The following is a 26,979-nucleotide window of genomic DNA, read 5'->3' as shown; positions in this document are numbered from 1 at the left end:
TTGTGGGAAAACCATAACGTTTGACATTTAAAATCTTTTCATTCTGGAACTCTAGTCAGTAAGTAGGCATGCCTTGCAACTTCAATTTATTAATAAAGTTTCATTATGATTTTTAAAAAGAATAGATAATAAAATGCTTAACTAGCTCTTGCCACTTGTGAAAGTCTTAAATTTGGTGTATCATGACAGTTTACAGGTAACAGCATCTCCTCCACCCTGCCTCCCCCCGCCAAATCCTAGTATCAATTCTGTGGATATTGTAAAAGTTTACTTCTATGTTAACTAGCCCACAGACCCAGTTCTTTGAGAAATGAGCTGATTTCTTTCTAGCACATTGTCTGTGGACCCTCCTCACGATAACTTTCTTTCTGTCCCCTTCCAAAAACGTCAGCACCTTCCATCAGGATGCACATTTTCAGTTAAAATGGTCAATACAACCCTCAAAATGCAAGTTTATTGAATAAAGCTGAGAAGAGCAGTAAACAGACAAAAAATGCATCACCTAAATTAAAAAATTCACGTATTTACAAAGTTCAGTAACTGTTAAGTTTTCACATGCAGAAGTTAATGCACAGGAAAATGTTGGTAGTAGAGTTTGGATGTCTTGAAATGCTGAAAGCAATGAACAGACACACAAACACATTTAAGGTTTAGCTATAGGTCAAATAACAAACCTATGCGATCCCCACAGAGTCACACTTTCTAGTTCCAATTCCTCCTTTTAGGCACAAGCAAATTGCCACATTCTCTGTAATGGTTCACAGTGACCATTAATGGTGTTGAGCTACAGTAGCAAGTTTAAATTTCCCTTCATTTACAGAACCATCCATCCCATCAGGGAAGTATGCAACATGCTTCAAAGAATAGGAACAGAATTTTAAAAGCTGAGATTCTACTCATAAAAATGCGAATGGAGGAAAACAAGGAGTATCTGTGCAACACAGTGCAGTACTTTGTACAGAATATTGTTAAGGCCATGGCAGTCTATAAATTAAAACTGGTATTCATTAAAAGAACTCACTGTTGACTGCACTTCTGAGTGCTCAACATGTCTGGAAATGCACTGTCTACATGAGTGCTGCGTAACAAAAGAAACAAAATCACACACAGTGTGAGGCAACACATAAGCGGGTGTACCATAGAGTTTTATCTACTACAGTGGTTTATGTGAATAACAATTTACAAGTGAACCAGTAGTAATATGTCCCTTTGTGCATATGGACATCACTAAACTACAAAACATGTTCGTTTTAAGTTTGTATACATCTCCGTATCATAGAAGCAAACAATCCACAGCATCAGCTCCTCAGTTCCCCGGGTGATTATTAAACAACCTGTAGACGTTGCGCATGATTACATTAGATAGAGCAGGCAGGTCTAGAGTTGTCACAATAATCGAGATGTCTAATGGCACCAGACAAAAGAGTGCCAAACCTTACATCAATAAGAGAGAAAAATAAGAATTTTTATTTCTAAGTATCTATTGTGCTGAAAGTCTATGACTGGATATAAAAAGTCGAGAGTTAGAGTGTCATGCAGCAGCACTGATTTAATGACTGGAGAAAGAAAGAACAAACAGGTGTTTGAACAAAGTCTGACATTCTTAGCACATTTTATTATTTTGGCTGGAATGCTCTAAATTCATGAAAGCTTTTGAGAAAATCCTCGATTCCCAACCCTTTAAAAAAGTGTGTTGAACCCAGAAAAAAAAAAAAAAAAAAAGAAGAAGAAGAAAAAATAGAGAATTAATGATCTGGACAGATACACAACAGCATGCCTCAGTTCCTCCCATATTCCCAACTGCTATCTGGTGATGAAGAATTCTCAGAAAGCAGAATGTTTTTTAAACTCATATACGATCTCACCAGTGTAAAGAACCAATTAACAACACTGATCTGGTGCCTTCACTCACTCTTTGCAGACCATTTTTTAAACTCCTAAGGTGTAATTATACATTTCACATGCATTTGTGAGACAGGTAAACATTATGTTTTTATCCCACATGAGTCAGGCTAAAGGTTTTCTAAATACTGTGTGTGGCACTAGAAACTTCATGCTGTATCAAGTCAGTATCAGTATTAAGCTAATGGACTCTATAACGAAGTATCATAGACATTTACCGAAAACCAATATAAAAATCTGGCCCAGAAAGACCAGAACATATATATGCAATTGTCTTGATTTAAGATGGTCACATGTGTTTGGGGTTTTTTGTTTTTTGTTTTTTGTTTTTTTAAAAAAGCTCTACACACTGTTTAAGACAAGTATGTATAAGAAGCTTTTTTGTGTGTGCTGACTTTATCATGACAACTCTAGCTGATTCTTTATGAAGGATTAGGGATACACATCTTCAGCAGTGCACATGAGAAATAAACTCTGAAAAAGGCAATTTCTTGGGATTAGGAAGGACCGTATTCTGGGAAGTACTTCAGAGGAACGGACAATAATTCTAGGATTATAGCCAGGAAGGACTGGATGACTTCAGGAGATGCTTCAGCTTCTTCTAGACTTTGAATGTTGAATAAGCCACTGAAGTGTGATATCTAAAGATGGAGGGAAAAAAATTGAAGGCATTAAGATATCAAAGTTAAGAAACTACTAAACATGAGAGATAATATTTAAAATGCAGCTAATTCAAAACACATGCTGGCCCTGCCCTCTTCTGCTTTTCTGCATCTATACTACTATTCTCCATTACCGAAACATCAAGAGGGCAGTCTAAGGAATTATGAGAGACTCATGAGGTCTCTGTGCTCAGGACAGCTTGTGCCATCTTTTTATTCACTCAAAAATTTACTAACTGCCTTAAGACAAGGTACTATTACATGAAGTGCCAGGAATGCAAAGATATGGGAGAAACCCTCTTTGCCCTCAGGGAGTTTTTAGTGTCAAAGCTGGAAAACAGAAGAAATCATTTGGGGTTGGGAGGAGGGTTGCCCGGCAGAATTCCAGGCAAAGGAAACAACAAAAGCAAAAGAATAAACAAAGACATGAACACTGTGGAGATCTGGATGGGTTATATTTGATAAGATGTGGATGAAGCACAGGGATGGTGGAAGGGGCTGCCACTCGTTGCTAAGGCTACAGCAGGAGTTCTCACTTCACCTTCTGGACATTTTGGACTGGGTAATTCTATGCTGGGATGGGAAGAGGGCCTTTCTTGTGCATGGTAGACCATTTTGCAGTATCCATGACCTCTACCACTAGATGCCATTATCACTCCCCCTCCACACTCATAGTTGTGACAGCCAATAATGTCTCCAGATATTGCCAAATGTCCCCTGGGAGCAAAAATGTCCTCAACAAAGAACCACAGACAAGAGGGAGCCAGATATCCTTGTATCTCACTCTAAGGTGCTACTAAGTTTGGGTTTTATTCTCAAGTCAACTAGAAGTTATTGGAGAATTTTAAGCAGAGAACATATATTACTTTATTTTAGCATGCTCAACAATGGCAACAGAGAACAACTTGGAGAGCTGCTAATACAGATGCCAAATACCACAGCAGGAATAGGAAGTGGAGGAAGGCCTGAAGCAAACCAGTGCTATAGGGATAGAAGAAGGAAATGCAGAATTGACTAACATACAGAATAGAACAAACTGCCTATATGTAGTGGGTAAGAAAGAATATTCTGACTTCAATGAGTTGTGTATGTCATGGAGCTGCTGACAAACACAGTGGCTAAACAAAGAACAGACTTGAGAATTAAAAGATTAAGAATTTAGCTGTAGGGGCGCCCAGGTGGCTCAGTAGGTTAAGCATCTGACTCTTGATTTTGGCTCAGGTCGTGATCTCATAGTTCATGAGATTGAGCCCCACATCGGGCTCTGCACTGACAGTACAGAGCCTGCTTGGGATTCTCTCTCCCTCTCTCTCTCTCTCTGCCTGTCCCCCCACTTGTGCTCTCTCAAAATAAATGAACATTAAAAAAAAAAAAAGAATTAAGCTATAAAGCACATCAGGTTTGAGGTGTAAGAAAATAACAGGCATGGAGATGTCCAGCAGGTAGTTTTAGCTCTATGGATCTCAGAAAGGGATGCGGACTGGTAAGGTACCATAATAGAGATGGCAGGTGAAGCTATAGTAGCTGAAATTAGCTAAGAAAAGCACTTCGGGTGACAAGAGAAAGCAGCTAAGTCAAACACTGAGTCACTGTCATTGAGTTCTTTAAAATGTGTCATCTATCAAAAGGAGCATTCGATTCTCCAAGCCTGAGAGCTGAGTGCAAATTCAGTTTCCCAGCTAACGTGTGTTACAGAAACTGTACTCCACACACATATAAAGAATAGCCTAGAGCTGAGATCTGAACAAACATGATCTGCTCAGAGTTGTGAAAACAATGATTTAACCTGATTGCTGAACCAGACTGTGCACTTTCAAAGGGGGACAGCAGTATGCAGTAAGAGCAAAGCCATGTTCATTAGAACTGAACGGAAAGAAAGGTAAAACTGAAAGTGAAATGCCTAGTTTTAAATATTTAAGATATTCACTTAAAAAAAATCAAAACTTGTGGACACTGGACAGAAGTCATATCCTAAAGACAGATGGATCCTTAAGACTAGATAAAAAGGCAGAAAAGAAATACGATACTCAGAAAAAGAAGTCATCTTCCATGACAAAAAGGGCCACAAACACGAGACATCTTTGCAAAAATCATGTTCCCAGAAGTAATCTGTTCTATGTGTGGTCTGAGGACACATTACTCAAGTATTTCATATGCCACATTAGGAAGCTGGAAGGAGAATATACAATCCATGTGTACTGAGATACCTTTGGAACAATTTAGTAAATTCACGAATTTGGTTCTAAAATGTTGTAAAAGCTGAAATTAAGGAGGATGTTCTGACTTGATTATCCAAGAAGTCTAATCTAATTCGCTATTAGCTGCATTTCTTGCTCCAAATTCTCATTTACAAACTGCTTATTTGAATCTAGGTAGAGTGGATCCATGTCCTAGGGCTTGATAATACAAAGTGAAGCAGGAGTTCTACAATCACATACTGGTGTCTCTGGAGCTCTATGACAGACTAGGAAGATCAGCCTCAAATAGCAAAAGTTCTTTCTCATCAGCTCTCCAGCATTTCCTTCCTAAATGAGCTCCCAAAATTTTTTCAAGAAACTATCTGGCTAGTTTGTTAAGGTAATAAAATAAAGGATTTTTTTTCTCCTTTCAATAACTTCTTTTTCCTATTTTATGAAATACTAGAGAGTATTCAAGGTGGTAAAATAGATTTACAGAATAGCACAATGCCCTAAAAATTACGGTTAGTATAGAACAGTGTTTTTCAGCCTCGCCACTACTGCTGACATTTTAGGCTGGTCGATTCTTAGCCGTGGAGACTGTAGCATGTTTAGAATATCTCTGGTCTCTACCCACTATGTGCCAGCATCACAGTCCTCATTATGACAACCAAGTGTCTCTGGACGTTGCCAAACATCTCCTGGGGAAAAAAAGTCCTTTGATGAGAACACTGTTGTACAAGTAAATACTCTCATGGCGTCACAACTTAAAATTTAACAAGAATTCCTCTTAACACGGGGGGGGGGGGGGGGGGGGGGGGGGCGGATTTTTTTTAATAAACTATGTAACCCTAAGTGTTTGAAGAATCTGCAAATTATCTGAATGCTCACAATATAACAAACCACTTATTCTACCCATTTAATAGAGGAGAGTTTGTGTCCATCACCAACTTATTAGGCTCAAACTGCTTTTAGGTGCTCTTTAAAGGAAGCTCAGGGAGGCCTGGCTGGCTCAGTCAGTGGAGTATAGGACTCTTGATCCTGGGGTTGTTAAGTTCAAGCCCCATGTTGGGTGCAGAGATTATTTAAAAATAAAATCTTGGGGTGCCTGGGTGGTTTAGTCAGTAAAGCGTCCGACTTCAGCTGGGGCCATGATCTCACGGTTTGTGGGTTCAAGCCCTGCATCGGGCTCTGTGCTGACAGCTCAAAGCCTGGAGCCTGTTTCGGATTCTTTGTTTCCCTCTCTCTCTGCCCCTCCCCTGCTTGCACTGTCTGTCTCTCTCTCTCAAAAATAAATAAACATTAAAAAATAGTATTAATAAAAATAAAATCTTTATGAGGCACCTAGATGGTTTAGTAGGTTAAGCATCTGATTCTTGATTTCAGCTCAGGTCATGAACGCATGGTTCTCAAGACTCAGCCTAGGGTCAGGCTCTGTGCTGACAGCGTAGACCTGCTTGGGATTCTCTCTCTCCTTCTCTCTCTGCCCCTCTCCCACTCATGCACACATGCTGTCTCTCTGTCTCAAATAAACTCAAAAAAAAAAAAAAAAAAAAAAGAAAACCCTCAAAATAAAAAGTAAAATAAGATAAAATAAAATAAAAGGGAAAGAAAGCCCAGAATTAGCCAGAAAACTATCAACAATTTGAGCTCATCAGAGCATGTTTGAGAAGGTATGGGGAAAAACTTGATAGACTAGAAATGACTTGGGAAAAAAGTTAACTATGGTAAGAACCAATACATAATGAACAAGGCTAAAGGAAAAAAAAAAATCTCAGAATACCTTTTAAACACACTTTTTTGGCACTATTTACAAGGGCCAATACAAGTTTTCGGTGTTTTGTTTTTTTTTTCTTTTTTAATTGGAGGTGTGACTATGGTAAAATGGTCAGAGAGAGATAATGTTTTTGGCTTTGAATATGGAGAAAGGAGCCATGAGCCAAGAAAGCAGGCAGGATCTAAAAGGTGAAAACAAGGCAAGAAAATGGAGTCTCTCCTAGAGTCTCCAGAAAGAGCACAACCTGTCATTTTAGTCCTTGATTTCTAGCTCAGTGAGAACCATGAGAGGCTGCTAATTGACAGCAGCAATAGAAAACTAATACCCCCATGTGACATCCACCATATGTCAAATGTTGTAATGCATTGTCACATTCCCTCTCACAAGAGAGTTTTGAAATTGCTGCCATTATCACCATTTTATAGATGAATGAAAACTGGAGATCAGGGAGGTTAAGTGCTTTGTCCAAGGCCTGTCAGAAAGTAACTTAGGACCAAGTGTTCTGGCCTGAGGCTGCGTGACTCCAAAGCACATGCTGTCTGTAGCCTACTATGCAGCAATGACAGATAGCCTCATTTTTCTGTACTGACCCACACAGTGATCTTTTTCATCAGTGACCACCAAAACTGAGAAAAGTGAAGGTGCCACAAAAATCCCTAGGCTCCTACCCAGCCGCTTCAAGATGCATGCATTGAACTCTCCTTTCATAATTTGGTTGAGCCGGTCATGTCCAGACAAGAACCATGTGACTTAGCGTGAGTAGCTTTTTTCGTGAAGATTATACTTTACCACTGAGTATATTTTATTGCATTGTTAGAGGTCTTTTCACTCAAGCAAGCAACTAACAGGTTGGAATAGTCATTTATCTTGTCAAACTCTTCCAGTCCTCTTTCCTTTTTACCTTTGACTCTTTTTACCCTTCCAATATACTTTTATTACATAATCTCTCATAAATTAGTTAAGAAACTAAAGTCCAACCAGATATACATATTCTTTAAGGACACTGCACTAGATTGAAGAGAGTCCCCTAAAAATTCACACCTACCAGAACTTTAGAATTTATTTGGAAATAGTCTTTGCAGATGTAAGATGAGATCATACTAGATTAAGGTAGGCCCTAATCCAATGATATATGTCTTTATAAGAAAAGAAAATACACACAGAGACACACACAGAGGAGAAGGCTGTGGGAGGCCAGAGACAGAAGCTGGAGTTATGCCATCTCCAAGTCAAAGACTGCAGGCAATCACAAACTAAGAAAAGGCAAGGAAGGATACTCCCCAGCAGCCTTCAGGGCCCTGTGACACCTTGAGTTTGGATGCCTCTCCTCCTGAACTTAAGAAAATAAATTTCTGCTGTTTTAAGCCACCCAGTTTGTGGTACTTTGCTATGGCAATTCTAGAAAATTTATACAGACACTTAATAGATAAAGGGTACTTTTGGCTTATATCTCCAATAGAGTACTGACATATTGCAGTAATATACTGGTTCAATAAATGAACAATTGTTTCAGTGCCTATAGACCAAATAATAGACCAATTTTTGTGAAGTCTTATTTCAAAAACATCATTGTTAAAAAGCACAGCTGGATACTAGCTCGACCAAAATTAATACAATAAATTGATATTACATAATGTTTAACTTCATGTCTATTTCACTTCTTTAAATAGCATAGAGCACATTCAGGATGTGTATTTGCTGTCAAAATATATAATGTCTATTATTTTTCCTGAGGCAAAAACAACAGTACTCTAAAAGGGAAGTCAATTAAACAGAAATGGGGAAAATAAACAGTAGAAAGCATTAAGACACCTTTCCAGTAATACCCATTTCTTCAACAGTCATTTCTTACCTATATTATCCTTTTCTTTGCAAGAAATTGAATAGCAGCAAATTTCTCTATCCTGAATAGCAGACAGGTTCCTATAAGAAGCAGAATTAAGAGAATAAGTCAGTGCCTAAAACAACCATACTTATCACCCTTTGTTCCATTTCCTGGTCTTTTTATACTGAAGAAATTATTTTACCACTACTGAAATTTTAGAAATTCACTTCTCTGGTGGGCCAAATTTACCATGTTTACCTAAAAACATAGCAATAAGCATTACTAAATAACGGCGCCTGGCTGGCTCAGTCAGAAGAGCATGCGACTCTTGATCCTGGGGTTGTGAGTTCGAACCTCATGTTGGGTGGAGAGATTACTTTAAAATAAAATCCTTAAGGGGCGCCTGGGTAGCTCAGTCAGTTGAGCGCCCCACTCTTGATCTCAGCTCAGGTCATGATTCCAGAGTCATGGGATCGAGCCCCATGTCGGGCTCTGTGCTGAGTGTGGAGCCTGCTTAGAATTCTCTCTCTCTATCCTCTCTGCCCCTTCCCCCGTCTCACATGCTCTCTAAAAATAAAAATTAAAAATTAAAAAATAATATAAAGATGCTAAACAAAGTAGTGGGCAAAAAAGTGTAATTGAGAACCAAACTTTTTTAAAAACACCATCATTTTTTCTTAAGACATACATTTTTTCGGGGCGCCTGGGTGGTGCAGTCGGTTAAGCGTCCGACTTCAGCCAGGTCACGATCTCGCGGTCCGTGAGTTCGAGCCCTGCATCAGGCTCTGGGCTGATGGCTCAGAGCCTGGAGCCTGTTTCCGATTCTGTGTCTCCCTCTCTCTCTGCCCCTCCCCCGTTCATGCTCTGTCTCTCTCTGTCCCAAAAATAAATAAAAATAAAAATAAAAATTAAAAAAAAAAAAAAAAAGACATACATTTTTTCAATTAGCTGTTTTTCGTCCAAGGCATTCGGAAGATCTCTCTTGTTTCCGAGTACTAGTACCTTTAAAAAGAAAAGATATTAACAATAAACTTTTATGTAAGAAAAGGTCACAGAAGCATATGATAGTCATATCTGTGGACATGAAAACTGGAATGGTACCACATGCCATACTATTAAGGCATATTTGTGTCAAGTGGTAGCCTATCTCATTCACTCTGTCATTCAAATCAGCATCCATTTTAACTTCTCCCACACAGATGCCCTTAATCCAACATGTGGCTGCCAAATTCTATTTAAAATATTCTAAGTCTTGGGGCACCTGGCTGGCTCAGTTGGTTAAGCATCCAACTTCAGCTCAGGTTGTGATCTTGCAGTTCGGGGGTTTGAGCCCCACATCAGGCTCTTTGCTGCCAGTGAGGTGTCCCTCTCTCTCTCTGCCCCTCTTCAACTGGTACTCTCACTCTCTCAAAAATAAGAAATAAACATTTAAAATATTTTAAGTCTAGGGGCACCCGGATGGTTCAGTTGGTTAAGCATCCAACTTCAGCTCGGGTCATGATCTCATGGTTCCTGAGTTCAAGCCCGACCCACATCAGGTTCTCTGCTGTCAGCCTGTCAGCACAGAGCTCACTTCAGATCCTCTGTCCCCCTCTCTCTGCTCCTCCCCCACTTGCATTCTCTGAAAAACAAGTAATATTTTAAAAAATAAAAATAAAATAAAATATTCTAAGTCTAGGGACACTTGGGCAGCTCGGTTGGTTGAGTGTCCTGCTCTTGATTTCAGCTCAAGTTATGATCCCAGGGTCATAGGATCAAGCCCCACAGTGGGCTCCATGCTGAGCATGGAACCTGCTTGAGATTTTCTCTCTCCCCCTGCCCCTCTCCCCCACTCACACTGTCTCTCTCTAAAATAAGAAATAAAATATTCTAAGTCTAGGGGCTCCTGAGTGGCTCGGTCAGTTAAGTGTCCAACTCTCGATTTTGGCTCAGGTTATGACCTCACAATCATGAGATTGAGCCCCAAGGCAGGCTACAAGCTAGGTGTAAAGCCTGTTTAAGATTCTCTCTCTCCCTCTCCCCAACTTGTGCTTTCATGCTTTCTCAAAAAAAAAAAAAAAAATCTGAGTCTATGGTATGCATTCTGCTATTTCTAAATAAATCTCTACCAACACAACCAAGAGTGGGGGAACAATTTTTTAGCCATTTTTTTGTTAACCATTAATCATATAAACACATAAATAGGCTTTTAAAATTCCTGATCCATCCTACAGAATACCACGTATAAATATTCTAAGACAATGGTTAAGTCTGGAGCTCAGAATAAATATAGCAGCTCTAAACTGTAGCAATAAATGCTGTCATCAGGTTGCTAGATGTGCTTTGAAAAGAAAGGAAAGCAGAAACAGGCTTCCCAATTACCAATCTATCTTGCTCAGCTATGTCCTTTCTGCCTTAGAGAGAGCGAGAATATGAGTACCTGTAACATACCTGATGATATCCAAACTCTAAAGTCAGTGTTTTCTAAAAAACCTGTATCTCAACAAAGTACATGCCAGGTCTACCTTGTCATACCTATTCCTTTCACTTAATACAGCATACTCTCAGCTGACTCCATACACTTTGACCAATCGTACTCCTAGGCCCCAGACTGTGACTCTGCACAAAGGACAGAAAGCCAGGGACACTAGGGGCTCACAGGAGAATGCACTACAGGGAGTCAGAGTGTCAAGAGCCAAACCTCAATACCTTTGGTCAGCCTGTCTCCCCTTTCCCAACTCCCATGCCTCTCTATACTCTTATTTAAATCACACCAGGTTCTCAAGCTGGACCTGCCTGAGTTTCTAAAAATAACATCACGGTCATTTGTTATCAGTGGTCAGTTTGGAGGTTGCCTAGCATTTTAGACCTCTTACTACATTTAAGAAACCTCCTCCTACCATATGAATCTGCCTCCCAACAGAGCTTCTTGCTTCTGTGGATCATTTTTCCCCAGATTTCCTTTCTGCTAGATCTAGAATTGACCAAAACCTTCCAGGCAGAGCCAATTACACAAGAAAGCAGGAGGGAGAACCCATTCTGACAGGGAAAGAGAATCACCTAGATGACTTACCAACCAGAAAAATTACGTCCAGTGTTTAGAACCTGCATGTGGTCACCGGATTTACTCTGTGGTGTGGGTCTGGGTATCTGGCAGCTGCTGAGCTTCCTTGTTCCAGCCCATTTCCTGAGACTGCTTATGTGCTGCCTTCTCAGAGCTACCCAATGTCCTTTCAATGAATTCCTTTCTGCTTAAGTCAGCTTTCTTTTGCTTGCAACTAAGAAGACTCGTGATGACTTTAAGGCTGATGTTTACTTACGGTATATAGAACCAGGTTTTAAAACAGGAGATAAAGAATTGGCTTTGAAGTCAGATAGACATGGATTCAAAACCTGGCTGCACAACATACAAATGTTGCCATGTAACCTTGAATAAGTAACAACTTTTATGAAGCAGGTATAACCATGAACCTCATTATGTTCTGAGAATTCACAGAGATAATACACCTCAAGTCCTTGACATTCATTGTCATGAGGCTAAATCCTGGTCCTTTTCCAGCATTCTTGGCTCAACAAAAGGCACCACCCTCCGCACAAATGCACGAACCAGAAAACTAGGAAATTATTCTTTACATTTCCTCTTCTAACCCATTATCAAGTCTGAGGACAGTGTTCCTAAATATCCCTAATACCTGTTTCCTTCTCACCATCTTGTCTACTACCACCCTAATTCATGGTACTATAATTTGCAGTACAACTTCAACAGCTTCCTAAAACTGTCCTCCTTATAGTCCTTCTTGACCCTTGAATCTACTCTCAAACTGAAATAAGTGACTTAAATAATAAATCTGGTCATTTCAAATGTTACATCAGCCTCCCACACAGTCCAGTCCAGCCCAGCCCAGCCTAGCCCAGCCTCCTCTAGTGTCCTAGCTGCCTCATAGCTCACCACCCTCTCACTTTGCTGTGTGTTCTAGAGAGACTGGCCTCCTCTCAGTGCCTTGCTTCCTCCTTCCAAAGGCGCTCTCTTTGTCTACAACTCCCTTCTCCTCCAATCGTCCCAACCAACCCTCATTTGCCTCCATATCCCTCACGATTCAGCTCAAGCATCACTTCCTTGGGGAATCCTTCTTTCTTCCCTCAAACTAGATCAAATCTCTCCTCTAACTTACAACTTTCATGGCCCCTTGTACCTCTCCTTTGCAGCACTTATCAGAGCTGTATTATTCAAATGATTTCATCGCATCCACCTTTCCTACTAAACCACAAGCTCCATGATGGCAGGGAGCATGATTCTATTCACTTCTGTTCATTACTATATCCCTAGGACTGAGCACTGCTCCTACTGCATATAGTTTAAGAAATGAATAAATAGCACAGTGCCCAGTATATGACTCATATTCAATAAATATAAGCCTTTTAAGACTTTAAGACAGAAGACATTTTACTGGTTTTGAACATAACATAATCAAAGAATTATACTTCTAATAATATATTATAATCATATAATATACCAAAAACTCCATACTTACTGGAATTCCTTGTAACTGTGGTTTATCTAGAAGATTATGTAGCTCATTTCGAGAGGCTTCTATCTTTTCACGATCTGCAGCATCTATCATGTAACTTAAAAAAAAAAAAGCAGTTTCAATATGTCTTCTCCAAATTCTCTGATGATCACAATTAGGAATAAAGGTTTTTAATTTTAAGATTTACACTACTGAAACTGTTAAATAAAATAAAGGCCTACATAAAGAGAAGCTCAGTACCCAAAAATACTTTTAAATAGACTATTCTTAGGTGCTAAAACATGGCAGTAAAACATTTCTATCCCTCAGCTCTTAACTGCATAAACAAAAGACATAAATAAAACTCTCATTTATGATTCATTTTTTCAAGTTTCATATTAATGGAATTACACTAAGAAAATATCTGAGGAAGTTACTGTGTGAAATAAAAATTGAGCCTTTGAGTATTAAAAACAACTTCTCTTCCTGGAAACCTAAACTGACATTTGTAAAAAGTGCTTACACAATGGCATTGACTCCTCTGCAGTACCGTTCCCACATGCTCCGGAATCGGGGTTGTCCTCCTATGTCCCAAATCTTTAAACCAAGAAAGACAATTCTTAAGAAAGATATTTCAAGTAATACACGGAAGGAAAAAATTACAAGAGGCGGAGAAAGATTAGGCAGGTGTGCTTATTTCCACAACGTTAGAGCCAAACTACTCCTGAAAAACTTGAGCTAATAAAACAAGCTCTTCATCTAGAAGTTCTTGGGGCCATTCTAAACTTTATGTTCAAGGGTGCCTGGGTGGCTCCGTCAGTTAAGTGTCCGACCGTTGATTCCAGCTCAGGTCATGATCTTACAGTTCGTGGGATTGAGCCCCACATCAGACTCCATGCTGACAGCACAAAGCCTGCTCAGGATTCTCCCTCTCTCTCTCTCGGCCCCTCCCCCTGCTCATGCAACCTCACGCTCTCTCTCTCTCTCTCTCTCTCAAAATAAATAAACATTTTGTAAAAAAAATTATGTTTATAGTTTTATAAACTTTCCAATTTTATAGTTTTAATTTTAGGGCTTAGTAACAAAGAAAGAGAAAACTAGGTTACCACATATATACCACAAATATAATACTAAATTACCAATATTATAAATAATAAATTATCTTTCAATATAAAATACTACCCATGAAATAATGTAACACTACATCCCAAACATGGGATTTTTATTTTTATTTACATCCCAAACTAGGGATCTCAAACATGGGGTTTTTATTTCCTAGAAACATTTAGACCCTAAACATTATTCTGCCAAACCATATGTTTAATTTTTTTTATGGCACTTAACCATTTCAACTTACACATTTTGATCTATTAGAAAAAGAAAAAAACAAAACAGTTGATTTACATTCTTTCGAAACTTACCCATTCATGAGTTAAGAAGTACAAATAAGCATGTAAAAAACAAAGAAACAAAGATTTCTAGCTATGTATGCTAACAATTTAAGTCAAGTATGGCAAGATAACATACCTTTATTGTGACGTTACCTTTAGTTACCTTCCTCATGTTGAAGCCCACTGTGGGTATCATATCTTCACTGAATTGACCTGACTGAATGAAAGAAAACATCTCAAGTTAGATTAATCAATATTTATTAAGATTCATAACATGGTATAAGCTTCAGGCATCAACAATGTTTCTGTAACCATTTTAGTATTTAACTAATTTTTTAGGGGTGGTAATAATGTCTTAAGAAAACACGCTTTAGGGGCACCTGGGTGGCTCAGTCAGTTAAGCCTCCGACTTCGGCTCAGGTCACGATCTCGCAGTCTGTGAGTTTGAGCCCTGCATCGGGCTCTGTGCTGACAGCTCACAGCCTAGAACCTGCTCCAAATTCTATGTCTTCTTCTCGGTCTGCCCCTCCCCTGCTCACGTTCTCTCTCTCTCTCTCTCTCTGTCTCTCTCTCTCTCTCAAAAATAAACATACATTACAAAATTTAAAAAAAATACTTAAAAAAAAAAAACACGCTTTATACCCCTAATTCTTGAAGAGATATATTTTGTTCATACAAACACATTTCCCCCATTTAAAAAAAGATATTTTGGGAGCACCTTGATGGCTAAGTCAGTTAAGCATCCAACTCTTGATTTTGGCTCAAGCTGTGAGTTCACAGTTCATGGGATCGAGCCCCAAGTTGAGCTCTGCACTGACAGAACGGAGCCTGCTTAAGATTCTCTCTCTCTCTCTCTCTCTCTCTCTCTCTCTCTCAAAAATAAATAAATATTTAAAAAATAATAAAAATTTTTTACGTATATCCTTAAATTTAAAAAAGAATTATTATACAACTATGAAGAAACATTTATTAACTTCCCCACCTGTACGTAAATGTTAACACACAAAGTAGGAAATCAGAAGTAAAACTTCAAAGTTTTCCATTTTTAGCATTTAAATTATTTTGACAATAACTATTACAATTCATGGCTGAATAGCTTTTCCAGACAGGCTTATAAAATATTTTGCCATTTCTTTTAAAGAGATGATTTTATTTATTTATTTATTTATTTATTTATTTATTTATTTATTTCATTTAGTTATTTTTTGAGAGAGACAGAGAGAGAGAGGACATGAGCAGGGAAGTGGGGCAGAGGGAGAAAGAGAATCTTAAGCAGGCTCCACACTCAGCACAGAGCCCAATGTGGGGCTCAATCCCATAACCCTGGAATCATGACCTGAGCCGAAATCAAGAGTTGGATGCTCAACCAACTGAGGCACCCAGGCATCCCAAATTATTGTCACTTTATAGGTTTTCCTTTTATGTAATCAATTCTGTTCTCTTTTTGGTTTATGACCTTCTTGTCATAAAACTGAAGTATCTTCTAATAGTATTTGAATGACTTTTTCTTTTTTTTAATTTTATAACTCTTTTTTTTCTAAATATACATACAAAGAAGTACACAAATCGTAAGTATGAAGACCAATAAATAATCACAATGAACAACTGGATTAAAGACAATTACCCACATCAAAAAAACATAACATTCCAGAACCTCAAAGTCTTTATCTTGCCCCGTCTGAATCACTATTTCCTACTCTTCACCCAAAAGTTAATCCTGTTCTGACTCCTAACACTACAGAGTAGTGTTTACTGTTCCAGGACTTCACATTAATAAACTCTTACGACATAATATTTTGTATTTCTTTCAACATTATGCTGCCTGCAGTTTGTTCATTCTCATTGCTGTAGAGTATTCCACTATAGTAATAGACAACAATTTATCCATACATTCTGCTACTGAATGACTTTTTTACATTTAAAATGTTCACCCATCTGGAATTTGATTATACAGTGCAAAAAAAGCTCCTTTTTTCAATCATCTCACTCCTCATTTAAAAATGCATGCATTCCTGGGGTGCCTCGGTGGCTCAGCAGGTTGAGGGTCCAACTCTTGGGGCACCTGGGTGACTCAGTCAGTTAAGCATCTGACTTCGGCCCAGGTCATGACCTCGCAGTTCATGAGTTCAAGCCGTGCATCAGGCTCTGTGCTGACAGCTTAGAGGCTGCAACCTGCTTCAGATTCTGTGTCTCCCTCTCTCTCTTCTCCTCCCTCACTCATGCTCTGTCTCTGTCTCAAAAATAAATAAACATTAAAACTTTTTTTATTTTTTTAAAGAGTCCAACTCTTGATCTCAGTTCAGGTCTTGATCTCAGGGTTGTGAATTCAAGCCCTGCACTGGGCTCCACGCTGGGCACAAAGCCTACTTAAAAAAAAAAAAAAAAAAAAAAAAATCCACCCATTCTTAACTAATTTGAAGTGATTTGCCAAATGCCATACAGAGACAGTTCTATTTCTGAGTCCTCAATTCTTTTCCATTAGTCTGTTTATTTTAAATTAGGATTAGATGAATTACTGTAGCTTGTGCAATGTATTACACTACATAGAAGATCAAGAATTTGGAATGGTTCACTGCTCACATTCCAAATAAACTTTAGAAATTCATATTTCAGTTAAAATACTGAATGGAATTATATTAACTGTATCTAATCTGAGAAGGATTGCTCTGTATCAATTCACAATATTTAACTATCAAATCTCTCCATCTCCAGGCACATGGTTTGTCCACTCAAACATTCAAATCTTTTAAATCCTCAGGAAAGTATCATAATTCTCCTACCAGCTCTTTCACGCTTCTTGTCGTATTCTTTACCTTGACTGCAATTACTAAGTACATCAAATGAGTCACAGTTAATACTAATTTTATCTATTTATATATTTTATTTACCCAATATTAATTTCTCAGTTGACCTGACTCTTACTTTTTAGGTAAACAGCCCAGGATTATGAAATCTCTCAAGACAGGAATGGTTAAACAAATAGGACTATTTTCAAGGTCCTAACACTGGCCAATTGTTTGTTGTGACCTTATGCTAGCCACACATGATTCTAAAACAGTCTACAAGCCCCAAACACAATGAATTCCAATTTTATAAATTAATATCCTCTACATAACTCCAAAGTTATACCTCACTCCCCCATCCCATTCAGTGGAATTTAGGCTGATTTCAGAAAAAAAAGATGTTGAGGCACTTGGGTGGCTCAGTTGGTTAAGCATCTTCTGCTCAGGGCATGATCCCACAGTTTGTGAGTTCGAGCCCCACATCAACTCTGTGCTGACAGCTCAGAGCCTGAAGCCTGCTTCAGATTCTGTGTCTCCCTCTCTCTCTGCTCCTCCCTTGCTCGCACGCTGTCTGTCTCTCTCTCTCTCTCTCTCTCTCTCAAAAATAAACTTTAAAAAATTTTTAACTAAATGATAATTTAAAAAATGAAAGAAAAAATGTTAACCACAATCACTACTTTCATTTATATTAGACATAATTCTCAGAAGTTTCACATATGACTAATATGAGAAAGTCAAGTCATGACATCAAAACTAGTCTTGATGCAACAACAAAAATGTAAACTGATTTAAAAAGGAACAAAGGCGGGGTGCCTGGGTGGCTCAGTCGGTTAAGCGTCCGACTTCAGCCAGGTCACGATCTCGCGGTCCGCGAGTTTGAGCCCCGCATCGGGCTCTGGGCTGATGGCTCAGAGCCTGGAGCTTGCTTCCGATTCTGTGTCTCCCTCTCTCTCTGCCCCTCCCCCGTTCATGCTGTGTCTCTCTCTGTCTCGAAAATAAATAAACGTAAAAAAAAAAAAAAAAAAAAAAAGGAACAAAGGCAACACCAAAGGCACTATCCATGATAGCAACAATAAGCTGGACTTCATTAAAATTAAAATCTGTCCTGTGAACAAGAGTTAGAATTAGAGTTAGTAAACAGGCACAGAGCAGGAGAAAATATTTGTAACAGATACTTCCAATAAAGGACTGTTATCTAAAATATACAAAGAACTTTTAAAACCTCAACAATATGAAAAGAAACAATCCAATTAAAAATGAGCCACAGGGGGCACGTGGGTGTATGAACATCCCACTCTTGATTTCAGCCATGATCTCATGGTTTGTGAGTTCAAGCCCCACGTCAGGCTCTGTGCTGATACTGCGGAACCTGCTTGGGATTCTCTCTCCTTTCTTCTCTCTGCACCCCCCCCAATAAATAAATAAACATTAAAAAAATATTTTAAAAATGAGCCACTGACCCTAACAGATACATCACCAAAGAAGATACAAAGATGGCATATAAGCATACAAAAAGATGCTGCAATCATACGTCATCAGCGAAATGCAAACTAAAACAATGAGATACCACTATACGCTTATCAATGAGTGGCCAAAATCTGTACACTGACAACACCAAATGCTGCTAAGGATGTGGAGCAACAGGAACTCTCATTCATTACTGGTAGGAATGCAAAATGGTACAGCCATGGTGGAAGCAAGAAGGAATGCAAAATGGTACAGCCACGGTGGGTAGTTTCTTACAAAACCAAATATACTCTCAATATACTCTCCAATCCAGCAATCATTCTCCTTCGTATTTATCCAAAGAAGTTTAAAACTGAAGTCCACACAAAAATGTGCACATTAATGCGTACAGCATCTTTACGCATAACTGCTAAAAACTGGAGGCAACCAAGATGTCCTCCAGTTAAGTATATAAATAGACTGTGGCATATCCAAGAAATGGAGTATTATTCAAAACTAAAAATAAACAAGCTACCAAGCCACAAAAAGACATGGAGGAATATTAAAAACATATCTAAATCAAAGACTCTATCTGGGAGGACTGCGTACTCTATATGATTCCAACAAAATGACTAAAAATATGACTCCAAAAATATTCTGAAAAAGGCACAACTATGGAAACAGTAAGAAGATCAATGGTTAACAGGAGTTGGGGGGTGGGGAAGAAATGAATAGGCAGAGCACAGAGGATTTTCAGGCAGTAAAAATACTCTGCATGATACCATAATGATGGATACATGTCATTACACATTTGTCCAAACCTACAGAATGTACAACGCAGAGTGAAAAATAATGTAAAGCTACGGACCTTGGGTGATCATGATGTGCCAATGTAAATGCATCAATTGTAACAAATGTACCACTCTGGTGTGGGATGTTGATAACAGGTAAATCTGTAAGTGTAGGGGCAAGAGGTATACAGGAAATCTCTATACCGTTTATGTTGTAAACCTAAAACTGCTCTTAAAAAATCTTAACCAAAAATTTGTTTTAATGGGCAAAGAACTTGAAAAGACATTTCTCCAAAAGAAATACACAAATAGCTAATAAGGACAGAAAAGATGCTCAACATCACTAATTATTAGGGAAATACAAATCAAAACCATGAAGATACCACCCCAAACCCATTAAGATGGCTATTATCAAAAAACAAAACAACAAACTGCAGTGAGCATATGGAGCCATGTCCTGGTGCACTGTTGCAGGAACATAACATGGTACAACTACTATGAAAACCAGTATAATAATTCCTGAAAATTTTTGAAATACAATTACCACATGATCCAGGAATTCCACTTCTGGTTATATACCAAAAAGCACTGAAAGTAGGGACTCAAAATTGTACCTGTATACCCACGTTCACAGCAGTATTATCCATAAGAGCCAAAAGATGGAAGAAACCCAAGTGCCACTGGCAAATGAATGAATAAACAAAATGTGGTCTATTCCTACAATGTAATGTTACTCTGCCTTAAAAACCTTATTCCTGTTAAAACACAGATGACACTGAAGATATTATACTGTGAAATAAGCTAGATACAAAAAGACAAATATTATATGACTCTACTTAGGAACCTAGAATAGTTAAATTCGCAAAGACAGAAAGTAGAATGGTGTTTGCCAAAGGCTAGGGAGAAGGAGGAAATAGAGAGTTATTGCTTAGTGGGTATGGAATTTCAGTTTGGAAAGATTAAAAAAAAAGTTCTATAGATGGATGCTGGTGACGGTTACACAACAAGGTGAATGTACTTAATACCTACTGAGCTAACTGTACACTTATTAAGAAGGGTTACGATGGTAAATTTTCTGTTTTGAGTATTTTACCACAACTTTAAAACTCGTTACTGTTAAGAAGAGGCAATTACCAGTATCATTTTATACAACAGGAAATAAATCCCAAGGTCACATAGCAATAGTGGGTGATTCTGTTTTTCTTAAAGATTTCCACTGTAATTATATGTATTGTAATAACCTTTAATTAATGTCTGAAGTGAGATCTATGTGAGATAATGCCTCATTTGTTTGCTATCATTAGGAAAAAGATGTGCTATATAATGAAGCAGCCAGAAATGGTAGCTAAACTTTTTAAATACCAAAACTTTTAAACTAGCTTGCATAGAAAGCTTTCTAAAATGCACACATAGTTGGCTAACTTCTCACATACAATATATGGAACATGATTCAATGTGTTCTTGGTATTTGAAGGTCACTTTCCAAATGTAAAACAAGACAACTAAGTTAGATAACCTGTAAGGGCCCTTCTGGCAATAAAATTTAATGATTATGAACATCAATTATAGCACCCACTCAAAGATAAAATGATGGAGGGGGGTGGTCTGCAGTATACTGGGGTGGTGCCCCTAAACTTTCTTGGATGTTTCTTCAGTTCTTTCCTCACCAATACTTCTCAATGGTGGCAGAAGCTAACAATAACTTTTTTCTAATTCAGTTGCTAACCTGCAACGGCTGCAAATTAGGTCATCAAGTCTTTTGAATTTTTTAATTTTTTTTAAATGTTTATTTTTGAGAGCAAGAGACAGAGCTCGAGTTGGGAAGGAGCAGAGAGAGAGAAACAGCATCTGAAGTAAGCAAGCTCTAAGCTCTGAGCTGTCAGCACAGAGTCCGATGCAGGGCTCAAACCCACGCACCATGACATCATGACCTGAGCTGAAATTGGACACTTAACCGACTGAGCCACCCAGGCGCCCCAAGTCTTTTGAGTTTTTTCTTTTAATTTATTTTTTAAATTTACATCCAAGTTAGTTAGCATATAGTGCAACAATGATTTCAGGAGTGGATTCCTTAATGCCCCTTACCCATTTAGCCCATCCCCCCCCCACAACCCCTCCAGTAACCCTCTGTTCTCCATATTTAGGAGTCTTTTATATGTTGTCCCGTTTTAATATTATTTTTGCTTCCCTTCCCTTAAGTTCATCTGTTTTGTATCTTAAAGTCCTCGTATGAGTGAAGTCTTATGATATCTGTCTTTCTCTGACTAATTTCCCTTAGCATGATACCCTCTAGTTCCATCTATGTAGTTGCAAATGGCAAGATTCCATTGTTTTTGATTGCTGAGTTAATACTCCATTGTATGTACATGTGTATACACACACACACCACATCTTCTTTATCCATTCATCCATCAATGGACATTTGGGCTCTTTCCATACTTTGGCTATCATCGAGAGCGCTGCTATCAACATTGGGGTGCATGTGTCCCTTCCAAACAGCACACCTGTATCCCTTGGATAAATACCTAGTCGTGCAATTGCTGGGTCATAAGGTAGTTCTATTTTTAACGTTTTGAGGAACCTCCATACTGTTTTTCCAGAGTGGATGGACCAGTGTGCATTCCCACCAGCAGTGCAAAAGAAATTCTCTGCATCCTCGCCAACATCTGTTGTTGCCTGACTTGTTAATGTTAGCCATTCTGATAGGTGTGAGGTGCTACCTCATTGAGGTTTTGATTTGTATTTCCCTGATGATGAGTGATGTTGAGCACTTTTTCATGTGTGTGTTGGCCATCTGGATGTCTTCTTGAGAGAAGTGTCCCCCATTTCTTCACTGGATTGTTTTTTGGGTGTTGAGTTGAATAAGTTCTTTATAGATTTTGGATACTAACCCTTTATCTGATATGGCACTTGTAAATATCTCCTCCTATTCCAGCGGTTGCCTTTTAGTTTTGCTGACTGTTTCCTTTGCTGTGCAGAAGCTTTTCTATTTTGATGAGGTCCCAATAGTTCATCTTTGCTTTTGTTTCCCTTGCCTCTGGAGACCTGTTGAAGAAGAAGCTGCTGCAGCTGAGCTCAATGAGGATTTTGCCTGCTTTCTCCTCAAAGATTTTGATGGCTTCCTGTCTTACATTAAGGTCTTTCATCCAATGTGAGTTTATTTTTGTGTATGGTGTAAGAAAGTGGTCCAGGTTCATTCTTCTGTATGTCGCTGTCCAGTTTTCCCAGCACCACTTGCTGAAGAGACTGTCTTTATTCCATTGAATATTCTTTTCTGCTTTGTCAAAGATTAGTTGGCCATACGTTTGTGGGTCCATTTCTGGGTTCTCTATTCTGTTCAATTCATCTCAGTGTCTGTTTTTGTGCCAGTACCATACTGTCTTGATGATTACAGCTTTGTAATACAGCTTGAAGTCCAAAGTCTTTTTTTTAATCCCAAATGTCTTGAACACAGAAATATGTTTAATAAATGTTTAAATAAGTAATAAATAATAACTGTGATGCATCGATTTTGTGGTATAACTACTTTATACACTTGGAAGCATTTTCTACTTCTTTCCAAGTGTCAAATCTTACTCCTCACTTTTCAAAGCTTGTGCTTAATGACTAAACTACTCAGCAACTGTTTTCTAGATAACTGGGAATACTTATTTCTATGCCACTAAAATGAGACTGGCAATTTAGGAAGCAAATCAATGCTTAAAAAAATACACTACTTAGCAGTGTATCATTCTATTTACTTAAATTTAACACTTAAGTAACACCAAGAACTGTTCTTAGCACTTAATAAGTAGGATACAAGTAGCACTCACTGATTCTGTGATGATGGATGCAACTGTAGTCATCCATAAGCCAAAGTCTCAAGGCAATATTCCTGGAATTTGGTTGGACAAAATAGATTGAGGCAAAATAAAATAGTAAAAAGAAGACTATCCTCTAAGCCAGGGAATCTTATTACCAGTTATGCTACTTACTAACCACATGCAAGTCATTTTACCTTTGGAATGAAGCTATCTTATCTAGAAGAAGAGGGAACTGCAAGAGTAGGTCCAAATTCAGTTCTACCTCTAATGTTTATGATGTTGTGTTTTATTCACAAGCTTCTTAAAATACAGTTAAGCAACAAGCTTGAGTCCCACGTAGGGTGGAGAGATTACTTAAATAAATAAAACTTTCAAAATAAAATAAAAATAGGCGCACTTGGGTGGCTTAGTCAGTTAAGCACCCGACTTCTGCTCAGGTCATGATCTCGCAGTCTGTGAGTTCGAGCCCTGTGTTGGGCTCTGTCTGGACTGACAGCTCAGAGCCTGGAGCCTACTTCAGATTCTGTGCCTCCATCTCTCTCTCTGCCCCTTCCTTGCCCACACTCTGTCTCGATCTCTCTCTCTCTCTGTCAAAAAATAAACATTAAAAAAATTAAAATAAAAATAAAAGCCTATTTCACACATGATCCAATCATCAACAACATACAAAGACAATGACTGTGTGTTGTACTGACTCACAAACACCTATACTGTTCACCTTTCCTCTATTGTCCTATAAACCCACAAATCTACTTTGCCTGTGTTTTTACTCATTTGTTTATTTACTCACTCACTTATTCAAACAACAGAAGGAAGGAAAAGAAACTAGGAAACCTAAAAAATACCACACAATGAATATAGACTATTTAAAACAAAGGAGACAGTATGAGGTGACTGGGTATCTAGAAAGGCCTCTCTGAAACAGTGACATTTAAACATCTAAAGATCATTTTAAATCGGCAGCTTCTGCAGATAACCTAACTACTGTGCTACTTGAATATCAGTAAGGAAATCTAAATTCCAGTCCCAGCTATATCACTTTAGATTATATATAGATACATACAACTTTGAACAACCCTCTTACTCAGAATGCAAAGGTTCTACCTCTCTCCTTACTGCCACTTAAGTACCTATAGCTAGTTCACTTCTTCATTACTTCAAGTGTTTACCACTCCCAACCTTTTGCTTTTCTTCTTTCCTGAGTTCCCAAAGCTACTGTAGATAGGAGTTCCCGCTCCCAAAGAGCAGGCCTTTAATAACAAGTGCATTCCTTTCATCTGAGGCAAAAAGACCCACTCCAACCCATAAGATACAATATTTAACTCTTAACTGCTGTCCTCGTCCTTACAAACCACTCAAGCATTGCCTGCCAGCAGAGACACTCTTGACATCTCAGCTGAAGACTACTCCTGAATCTAAGGGTCTAGGAAAGCAAGTCTCTGGGTTTTAGTGTTAAAATTGCCAGTGTACTTTTGTTTTGTTATTAATGTTGTTAAATTATGTTAATTTGGCAAGCAATCAGGTTTGCCTTGTGGGGACTGGAGGTGGATAGCTTACTTTTCAAGTGAACTGTTGGTAGGTTTTACGTAGTAGGATACATAGAACACCCCAAAGAGGAGAAAAATGGATTTTAAAATAGCTCTTTTTGGGTGGTAACATTAAAACTCAGCGAAAGACATTATGTTTTCTTTGACATTAGGCTATGAAAACTAAATTTAACAGATGAAAATTCTCCAAATAAGAACTTTTTAAAAGCATAATGGCATAGGGAACTCTGTTACTACTAATTAAATGCCTGACTGTCATTCCAATTCAACTCATTTTAAACAACTAATTAATCCTTACTGCCTGCTAATACCAGTAGAGCTACTCTGCAGCAATCTCCTTTATAAAGATAACTCTTGAGGATTAAAATGTTCTCAAACCCACAATTTCAATTAGGAGCCTGAAAACTCTCATCTCTGCTAACCTCCATTCTTGAAGAAAATTCATTTCAAAAGGTCTGTAATGACTATTTCCTACATTCACTACACCTTTCATTAAAAGTACTTTAATAAAGGTTTTATAAATCTATATCCAAAGAACTACTGAAGAAAAACTCAACTTGCTTGTCTGTAAAACGATTTGCTAATGAACATCCCTAGTCAAACCCTCAAAGACCATATACCACAGTTTATTTTCACTCAGATACTCAGAAATTATCACGACACAGTAATAATGTGAAAATGGACCCCAAAAGAAATCAGTGCTGGAGACCTTTAACAAATATAGTTTCTGCTAACTTGTCAAGTCACTAATATGTCTGGATTTATTTCCCACAAACATCAAGGGTCCACCATAAATCTTTAATAACACCTGTGTCTTTATATAAAAAGACTACTAATCTTCACATGGGCTAAAGCAGGTTCTAAAGTCAAAAGCATGAGTAGGGAAAATTAGCATACAGTCACGTTTTCAGGCCTTGATATATTCTACTTGTTGGTCTCTAGACGTTTCAACTTTTTTTTATTTTTACTTTTCTAACTTAAATACTTTTCATAAAGAAAGTGATTTTCTATATTTAAAAGTTTCTTTCCCTCTTTCTGGGAAAAAAATGGGTATTTAAGAAATAAAATGAGAAGAAGACCTCTATTTTCTGCTGAATGTGCCCTTCTGTGTGTCCATGTACAGCTGTTCAAAAAGAAATTACAAAAAGTTTCCTTCAAATCTCAAAATAGGCTTCTATTACTAAATCAAAAGGATTCCTAGAACCACCCAAATGCTATAAATCCGTAAGTTATATATGTAACAGAAGTCCTCTAGTCATAAGGAAAACTGCTTTATGGAAAGGGTGCATCATACATAACAAAGTTTTAACCTGCAAATAAACTGTATAGTGAATTTCATACTTTTTAAAACAAGTAACAAGCCTCGTCTTCATCAAAATCTATTAAAGTAAGCCAGAATCAGGAGAAAAATAAAAATTTTAATGTAATTAATAAAGCCCATCTTAGGAAAGTTAAATAGCTGACAATCATTTCAGTACAGTTTAAAGAATCCCAGTGGGTGTGGAGTTACTAGAAGAGATCCTGTTCATTTTCTCAGGTAATTTACAACACAGTGAAATAGAGGTAGTATTAGTCTGGTGGTTATGATGGAGACTCTGGAGACAGTTATACTGAGTGGGTTATAACTCTGGTCTTACCACTCACTTGCCTAGTTATATGTCCTCCCTGCATGTTCCTTAACTTTGCAATGCCTCACTTTCCCCAAATGTAAGGGGGCACCTGGGTGGCTCAGTCAGTTGAGTGTCTGACTCTTGATTTTGGCTCAAGTCATGATCCAAAAGTTGTAGGATCAAGCCCTGCATCAAGCTCCACACTGAGCGTGGAGCTTGCTTGGAATTCTCTCCCCGCCCCTTCTCTCTATCTCTCTCTCCCCCTCCTTTCCTCCGCCCCTCTCCTCCACCTGCACACTTTCTCTCCAAAAAAAAAAAAAAAAAAAGGATTAGATAAGTACACTCCACCCTATCCCTTCCACTGAAGGTAACTAAAATCCCTGGACAGAATGTATGCAGCACCTGAGGGCTGCTCAGAGTGTAAGTGGCAGCAGACAGATTAGAAAAGGAAATCAGAACTTAAAAAGCACAAATAATCTGGTGCTATTTCCTAGTCGTTTTCTTTCCTCCCATCTCCTATCCTGTAATCAAAGGTAGCCCAAATGTTAACAAACATATACCAAGCATGAACAGAAAAGGTTCCAAGAGAAGCACCTTCTCTTTTGAGTCTGAGGTAGGGGAGTGTGTGTGTGTGTGTGTGTGTGTGTGTGTGTGTGTGTTTTGGGGGCGGGGAGGGGGGGCAGCCAAGAGGAAGAAAGGACAGAGAGTGGGAAAAGTCTCCCGGGTTTTTTCCTCTCTCTCATGCCATAGCCTCCAGACAAAACCAAGTCTGCCAGGC

General features: G+C 38.3%; 1 protein-coding gene across 2 annotated transcripts in view; it reads right to left on the bottom strand.

The window, feature by feature from the left end:
- Positions 1 to 435: 435 nt before the first annotated feature.
- The window catches only part of ARL8B (ADP ribosylation factor like GTPase 8B), a 49,385-nt gene continuing 22,841 nt past the window's right edge, over positions 436 to 26,979 (bottom strand). For both annotated transcript variants that reach the window (XM_030307291.2, XM_032592347.1), the window contains exons 2-7: positions 14,358 to 14,438; positions 13,354 to 13,427; positions 12,855 to 12,948; positions 9,278 to 9,345; positions 8,371 to 8,441; positions 436 to 2,543 (exon numbers count right to left, since the gene is read on the bottom strand). In XM_030307291.2, the coding sequence (XP_030163151.1) occupies positions 2,494 to 2,543; positions 8,371 to 8,441; positions 9,278 to 9,345; positions 12,855 to 12,948; positions 13,354 to 13,427; positions 14,358 to 14,438 (438 nt within the window). In that variant the 3' untranslated portion in view covers positions 436 to 2,493. The remainder of the gene's footprint in view (positions 2,544 to 8,370; positions 8,442 to 9,277; positions 9,346 to 12,854; positions 12,949 to 13,353; positions 13,428 to 14,357; positions 14,439 to 26,979) is intronic.

This window comes from Lynx canadensis, chromosome A2, assembly GCF_007474595.2.
Source record: "Lynx canadensis isolate LIC74 chromosome A2, mLynCan4.pri.v2, whole genome shotgun sequence".
In the NCBI taxonomy this organism is placed as follows: domain Eukaryota; kingdom Metazoa; phylum Chordata; class Mammalia; order Carnivora; family Felidae; genus Lynx; species Lynx canadensis.
The sequence above is the reverse complement of the archived record's forward strand: the minus strand, read 5'-3'. Positions and strand labels throughout refer to the sequence as shown.